The sequence below is a fragment of the Ictalurus furcatus genome, chromosome 7 (assembly GCF_023375685.1).
Source record: "Ictalurus furcatus strain D&B chromosome 7, Billie_1.0, whole genome shotgun sequence".
Lineage (NCBI taxonomy): Eukaryota > Metazoa > Chordata > Actinopteri > Siluriformes > Ictaluridae > Ictalurus > Ictalurus furcatus.
In genome coordinates, this window is record NC_071261.1 from 26,404,810 (window position 1) to 26,413,586 (window position 8,777).

The following is an 8,777-nucleotide window of genomic DNA, read 5'->3' on the forward strand; positions in this document are numbered from 1 at the left end:
GGTAAGAGGCAGAGTTTATGTTTATGTTTATGTTTATGTTTATCACACAAGATTTAATGACACGTCTATAGGCTGCCTACGAAGTCTTACATTTCTGTGGATTCACAATTTTGTTCCTCTCTCTCATCTCTATTTTCTTGATCATTCTAATCATAATTATATAATTAATATATATAATCTTTCTCATCTCTATTTTCTTGATCATTCTAATCATAATTATATAATTAATTATCTTGTTTATTTATCTTGTTTATTTATCTGTTTATTTATCTTATTTATCTTGTTTATTCTTCTTGTTTATTTAATGTACATGTTGGCACGGAACAAAAAAGGAGTGGCTCTTAATTTCATTGTACATGTGTATAGTGACAATAAAAGGCATTCATTCATTAATGTATATAATCTTTCTCATCTCTATTTTCTTGATCATTCTAATCATATATTACATAATTATATCTTAAGATTTCGAGGAAAAATTATCCCATCATCTTGGGTAAACTTTTTTTGCTTCGCAACATAAGTAACTCGAAATCATAGGAGAACAATAATATTAACTCCTTGTCACTGGAAAAAACAAACAAAACATCCCGTGGAATTTTAGGACCTTTAAATAAAACTCATTCATGAAGATTAGGGGATAGTTGTTGTTTCTGAATATTAGGTATTCTTGTAATAATCAGCACACGTCTTGTGCGTGTATTGAAAAGTTACTGGCACTTATGCTCTGTGATTTTAGGAAGCTGTACATAAGGAAGTGCGGGTTCTGCCTTTTAGCCTTTAACTGAATCTATAACAACAAAAAACACATCGATTGTAATATAGACACAAACAAATAAAGACAAAATGTAATTATTTGTAATGATTTGCCAATGATTGCTATTTCTTTCCTTCACATATATATATATATATATATATATATATATATATATAAACACGACACACAGTGCTTTTTAACTAACGTCAGCGAGACTCGAGGCTCCTAGATGGAGCAGTTTCCGCTTTCAGCCTTCTCAAATTTCAGGAGAAACGTGAACGTTCACGCAATTTAACAGAAAAAAGCGGAATTTAACTGAAACAAGGAACTAACTTCTCACAGAAAACTTACCACAGCAGTGATGAAACGTGTTTCTCGTTTCTCTGTTAAATACCAACACATTTTTATTCCCTTAATTATAGTCTAGGCTATTATGTGGCCCGTCCACCATGCACGTTCCTGTGAATAAACAGTATTTTTTTAATAATTAAGAATAATAATAAATATAATTACTAATTATTATTATTGTTATTGCTATTTCTTCTTCTTCTTCTTCTTCTTCTTCTTCTTCTTCTTCTTATTATTATTATTATTATCATTATTATTAAAAAACAACAACAACAACAACAACAACAACAACAATAATAATAATAATAATAATAATAATAATAATAATAATAATTCCTTAGATTTATATAGCGCTTTTCTAGGCACTCAAAGCGCTTTACATTGTATTGGGGGGATCTCCTCAACCACCACCAGTGTGTAGCATCCACCTAGATGATACTACGGCAGTCACAGTGTGCCAGAACCATGCCACACACCAGCTATTGGTGGAGAGGAGAGGAGAGTGATATAGCCAATTCAGGGATGGAGATTATTAGGGGGGCCATGATAGATAAGGGCCAAAGATATAAAATTCTGTTATCGTTTACTTACCCTTATGTCATTCCAAACCCAATTACTGTTACTTTTCATCACATAAAATATGATCCCTCACTCTTTTCCACTCTTTTCCACTCTATTACAGCTCTGTTCCATAAAATGGCAGAAGATAGTGATCGTGAGCTTTAAAGGTGCACTATAAAGGCGGCATAAAAACTATACTCCAAGTGGCCATATGAGAGATTTGTGTCATATGGACTGCTTTTCTGTATAGCTGTGTAAACATTCTTCAAAATTCTCCTTTTGTGTTACATTGAAAACAGCATACAGGTTTGGAACAACTTGAGGGTGAGTAAATAATTTTATGCAAAATAAAGAAATCAAAAGATATATTTTAGAGACTTGCACTGTGAGAGTTATATAATTCCACAGATCTGTCCCTGTTCATGGATTTGATCAGGGAAACTGTCCTAATTATTGATAATTATACAGGCTTTTTGTTAGCATGTTTTTTAAAACCAACATCAAAATCTATTTTGAATAATTTTGGGGAAGTCAATATAAGTTGCATTTTCAGTTTTGGGGAAATACTTGAAGCATTCGTTGTGTTTAACTATTTCAGTTCATTTTTCCTAATTTGTTTTGTTTGATTTGTTCATTGCAAACAGCTGAAAGTCTGTAAATGTTGGCAGTAAACCTGATTTGCAATGGAGGTTGAATCATTTTGATTGCAACTGTATGTAAATGACCTCTGTTCTGACCTCCTTGCAAATTATACACATAATTACATACTATACATTCACCATCCATTGGATTAAAGTGAATCCAATCAGCCAATCATGTGGAAGCAGCACAATGCATAAAATCATGCAGATACAGGTCAAGAGCTTCAGTTAATGTTCACATCAAACATCAGAATGAAGAAAAAATGTGATCTCTGTGACTTTAACCATGGCATGGTTGTTGGTACCAGAAGGGCTGATCTGAGTATTTCAGAAACTCTCTCTACACAGAGTGGTGCGAATAGCAAAAACTCTGAGTGAGGGACAGATCTGTGGGTGGAAACACCTTGTCTATAAGAGAAGTCAGAGGAAAATGGCTAGATTGGTTACAGCTGCCAGAGTAAACCTCTTGTATTGAAAAGATAAATAGTGGCATAAACATCAGTTTATGTATACATAGCATTTGTTTATCAGTTCCATCAGGATTTTGTGATTTTGCAATCACAGAAATGAATGCAAAAATCAAGCATTATTCTCTTTAATATTCAGAAGAGTTTGCAATTTTTCAAAATTACAGCAGATCTGGGCCAAGACATGTTATGTGACATCATCGCAACATGTATTCAAGCCAAACCCTCTTTGATTAACGTGCATTGAACAGGAGTACAGCTAATTGTCGCAATTACCAACAAACATCACTGTGAAAGACTGGACGGGGGGGGGGGGGGGTAAACGTGATACTGCAGTACTGCAGACATGCTTCTGTTTTTACACTTCCTGTGCCTAGCTAACAGTGATGTGATAGTACAGGAGATCAGACATAAAATCGCAAATGAAATAAGTTTTCAGGAAAGATACATTTTTATCACACAGCTTGCCGTGATGAGTGGAGACCTCTCTGCTTCTGGAGTTTCAGGCAAAATTCACTGAACTTGTGAGCTGACAGCTTGGCTTGGTGGATTTTCTCCCTTTAGTTGGGCAATGAAAATATGGGCAGCCAAACATGTGCGTATTGATATTTTTTTCTTGCTCTGTGTAACTAAAGCAAATCTGCTGAGTTTAAATGAAATAAAAATATAATGTATTGTTTTTTTTTCTTGGTTAAACTACAGCCAGGCCAGCTGATCAGCAACCTTTATTAGATCATACAGATGAAGGTGAATTAAACAAATATCTTTTTTTAAAAACACTCTTATATCCCTGCATTAAACTCAAAGTAGTGTCATAATTTTCCACCACCATTTTGCAGATTCCATGAGTTAATATGTAATCAACTGTAAATCTCTATTTTCTTTATAAACAGTACCACTCATTGAGAAGATCTCAGTTGTGGTTATGGGACCTCATGGAGTTGGAAAGAATACAGTTGGGAATGCTATTCTTAAAAAGAAAGCCTTCACATTCCAGGATAGCTTTAAAAACTATTACTTGAAGGAGGAAAACACAACATTTGACAGACATGTTTCTGTCATTCGTGTCCCAGGCTGGTCTGAAGATTTAACCTCTGAAAACAATATACAACTTTGGCAAGTGATTAAAGACAGTCTGAGGTCAGTTGATGATGGACCCCATGCTATTATACTGGTTGTTAATATGAACACTGAAACTGCGGAGACAACAAAAGAGAAATTAAAACAACTCCTGGGTGATAATGTTTTCCAGCATATTTTAATCGCTTCAGTGGACAGAAAAAACATTGTGGTTTGTCACAGTGAAAGAAAACAAACTGTCATTAACAGATGTAAATATCACTTATTTGTAAGATGCACATGTGGACAGCAAAACAAAAAGTTCATTGAAACAATAGAAGATTTTATTGTATATAAGGAAGACATTCGTTTCTACACTGTGAGGAAAAAGACACCAAACCTGGAATTGCAGCATCAGGACCTGGCTAACCTTGTAGATGGATTAGACCACAAAATTTCAGCTCTCTCATGTTCCAAGGATTCCAATGAGCATGTAATACAATCACAAAAAGCTGAAATAAAGGAACTACAACGTCTGCTGAAAGAAAAGGAGCATATGCTGAGAGCCAAGGAGGAGGAGATAAAAAGTTTAAAGTCAAATCAAAATCACACAAAGCTCTCTGCCCTGCACAAACAGCTTGAGCATGCAGCAGAGAAAGAAAAAAAGCTTCAAAGAATTGTTGGTGAAATGAAAAAAAATCTTGAAGAAAAAAATAAAGAGATAAAAGAACTGAGAAAAGAAAATCAAGCATTGAAATCTCAAAATGAAAATAAAAAAAGCACAAAACCACCATCCATGACTGGACGAATGCAGAAGCGTACTAATTCAGTTGAATTAATCCCACTGATCTCAGCAGGTATGATGCCCAAAAATGCTAATATTGTTATATTAAAATGAGATAAAATAATATTAATTATTTTTACACACACACACACACACACACACACAGAGAGAGAGAGAGAGAGAGAGAGAGAGAAAGAGAGAGTATATGAAGACAAGACAATTGATGAAGTTGCTTTTTTTCTTTTTTTTTTGAAGAAACATTGAGCAGTGAAGCACCTCAAGCCAGTGAAGTCCACAGAGGTACGGAACTTTTGCTATTTTTCCTATAGGACATTCTATTTGATTTTTTTTTCTCCCAGTGGGCTGCAGGTTGGCAATTCAATACATTTTATGTAAAACTTTCAAAACCTCTTTGTTTAGCCTTCCAAAAACTAACAAAATTAGGAATCAGTGGCTACTGTTTATTTATAATGCTGTTCCTGACCAGTACAACTGAACGTTTGCTTGTGCACAGCACATTTTACAGAGGACAGTTTCCTCAACCTGGGCGAGTACACGGCAGGCTACACACAAATGCTACTCCTGAAAAGTGGGGCAATTTCCACTTTGCACAGACAATCTTGTGCTTCTGAATCAGAACCTGAAAGTGTGGTTGATTATTTTATGCAGTATCTGCTACTGATTGTTCAAATGCAGACTTTTGTGTTTCGGCTCAGTTGAACACCTCTGCTAACGTGCTAGTTAAAGTTTGCTAAGTTGAAGTTTGCTCAGTGGTTAGTGTTTGTTTGTATGTTGGTGGTCTGACAGAGTTGTTGATTGTAGCTGCTGTTGTGATTGTATATTGAAACGGTTTATATCAATTGAATTACAAGAATCCTAGCTTTATGTTCACACAGGAGCTGTGTACAGCATAGTTAGCCCTGCCGAAAGGGTTGGAATTTACATTGTATCTGAAAGGTAAGAGAGTTACAAAAAAAAAAAAAAAAGCTAAGGCTAAAGCTAAGGCGCGTTACTTTTCTGTCACATGCAAGGCTTTTGGCCAATCATAATACAACGGGTTAGCTGGCCAGTCAGAACACTCTGGGCTTTGGACAAATTGGAGCATTTTAGGCAGCCTGTGAATAGAGGTAATGCAATAATGTACATTATTTGACAGTAAAGCATGTTATCCTATTTTATTACACCCAACAAACAACATAATTAATGTTTAAAAATGTTTAAAAATTATGATATGACCCTTTAATGTAGTAAACAAAACTATTTGATATGATAACATTTCAGCATTTTAGCTTTCATTACTAAGATTGTGGCTGCTTTTTACTCAGCTGTGCAGTTTCTGAAGAAAAACCGCAAAGAACTCATTGAAAGAATTGTGGCAGTGAAGCCCATTGCTGATGAACTGTTTCTGTTTATCAACCAATATAAATATGAGAAGATTCTACAGGCTCCATCTGAGTATGAGCAAAGGAGACAGCTCTACGACATAATGGATAAAGGTGGAAAGAAATTGCAATTTGAGTTTTACAAATGCCTGTTAAAACATGAGAAATATCTTGTTGAAGACTTAGAGGAGTCACCATAAAATACAAAGTACTGGTAAGACTAAAGAATGTGAAGGTCCAGTTTCCAAAATAGACATAATTTCTTTTCTGGGGGAAAAAATTACACATGAGATGAACAACTGCCAGTCCATCACTGGACACCTTGCACACATGCATTCACACGAAAAGGCAATACAGTGCAGCTAATCCGTGTACCTGCCTGTTTTTGGACAATGGGAGGAAACCCCTGCGAATATGGGGAGAACATGCCAAACTCTGCACATACAATAACTCAGTCAAGATACATTCAAGATCAGTGTTGGGTAAATTACTCTAAAAAGTAATCCACTACAGATTACTAATGACTACTTCAAAATTGTAATCTTATTACAATACTGATTACTAAGTACTTTACTCTCACGTTACTTTCAAAACCTACATACCTACAAAAATACACTACAAATTGAAACTCAGTTCTTTCAGCACTTTTAGCGCCTATCAATGTATGACACGATCAGAAAAAGTTGGATTTATCATAAAAGTTGCCTCAGGTGTTGTCACTATTTGTAGGAATACCAGACCGATAAAATATAAAGCTTTTCTAACTTATCTAGTTTGGTATTGCTAAGCTAAGCTATCACTGTATGGGTGTAAGCTATCACTGTAAGCTATAGCTAAGCTAACACTGTATGGGTTTAGCTGCTACAGTGCTATGAAAAGTACATTATCCTTCCTTATGCTCTGCTCATATCATTTTCCCATGAACTGGAACTCATATAGACATTTACACACCTTGTTTTCCTGATCAGTATCAGAGGATGTTACTGTTTCAATTTCAACCCCTTTACTGGTTAAAAAAATCAGCGTATATCCATTTTTCCTCAGACTGACTGTAAATTAGCGCTTGGCAGAATTGAGAGTTGTCAGCTAATAAGACACAATAATTTCTATGTATTTTCCTGTAAACCGTGTGTGGGCCATACCAGCAAAAGCCTTCATCGAGCCTGTAATCAGTCACACCATTGAAATTAGATCATGGCAGATTTTGAAGGACTCAGACTCTTTGTCTGAACACCTAACCAGTCTGTCTATCTCTGTGTTTGAAAAGTCACAGTAAAACGTTATACCCCTCACTTTCTTTGAATTTCTACCTGGTCACCAAACTCAGTAAATTCCTGTCAATTTCATAGTAACATTAATACATCATATGCTGAAGAGAACATTTATTTATTTGTTCACTTTTTCTAGCATTTTTCTAACGCCCAAGAAAAATAAGAAGAATACTGTGGGAAGAGACATAGAACTCATGTAATGAGGAGTTGTGGTACAGTTGGGGTTGTGGTTTGCTGAAAACATGGCATATCTCAGTTATGTGTTTTTCTGACCCTGAAAGTAAGCCCATTTACCTTCCATGATATCATCTCAAGTGAGGAGCACTATTATGTCCAGCACCCCTGAATGACAGTTTGAATTAATCACAATATATCATATTTTTAAGTTGTGGAAATTGAAAAGAAACTCAATAAGTCTAGGCAATGCCATATGATCCAACATTAAATATACAAAAGTGACGCTATGAATTAATTAATAGGTTTGTCCCTTTAAAGTCCACAAAAACTACATAGGAGGTGACGGCATTGGAGACATAGCTTATCTTAGTGACTGTATTTTTTTTATTTTTTTGATGGATAAAACTGAAAACAAAACTTTTATTTGTGTGTAAGCAGATGAGTGTCTGTCCTTTAAACTGTGGTCATGTAAACTGTATTAAAATTCCACAACTCAAAATATTGAATAAAAATATGCAACATAATAGAATGTGAATATTGTAAGCCATTTTTTATTGTCATGTATCACTCTGCGATATCTACAAGAAAGCTAATAAAATAATTTCAACTCAAATGAAGGTTTCATGTCTATTTATTTGACAAGTAATCTTGTACTGTGGTGTGATAATGAGCAGTGAGAATACGCATTATTTCTCACTATGAACATGACTGAAATAAAATATTTTCATTTACCTGTATCTTTTCTTGGGTAGCTGTGTGGTATGGTGTGATCAGTGGTGGGAATGGCCGAGATACACTGTGGGGACTCTAGCTGGGGAGTTTTTTGTTGTTGTGGTTAATAAACATGCAGACTGATATAACTGTGGCTATAATACTTAGCAATCTATGATGTTGAAAATAAATTGAGATGAATAAGGTGCTCAAAATAGATTAAACATGGATCATTTCAGGTATGTGCATGTAGCTTTACCCAAATCAAAGTTTCTACCACTGCAGCTGTTGAAGTAACTGTTTCTGTTAAGATTTCCTACTCTGTTAAGACGCTGTAAACTTACCTCGGGTTGTGTGATTGGTCCTGTAAGGACGCGCACTGATAGAAAATCACTCACGCTGGCTGCAGCCTGTAGCTATTATGGCCAATCACGAAAGTCAGCATTGCGCAACCACACGCAGAACGTCCCAAGTGTGCCGCACAAGTCCTGGAAAGTGAAACCAAAACGTTTCGATCGCCCCAAGGTGACTGGATGCAGTAGCCTATAGGTCATAAACCCCGCCCTCTCCATGTAAACTAATGGGACGCGACAAACTAAACAATCAAATTACATAATAATTT

General features: G+C 35.4%; 1 protein-coding gene across 1 annotated transcript; it reads left to right on the forward strand.

Moving 5' to 3' along the window:
• Window positions 1-4,083: 4,083 nt before the first annotated feature.
• Window positions 4,084-8,732, forward strand: LOC128610307 (PYD and CARD domain containing). The gene is made up of 3 exons (XM_053629542.1): window positions 4,084-4,687; window positions 4,870-4,914; window positions 5,940-8,732. The coding sequence occupies exons 1-3, from the start codon at window positions 4,387-4,389 to the stop codon at window positions 6,194-6,196; spliced, it is 603 nt and encodes a 200-aa protein (XP_053485517.1). The 5' UTR covers window positions 4,084-4,386; the 3' UTR covers window positions 6,197-8,732.
• Window positions 8,733-8,777: the final 45 nt, after the last annotated feature.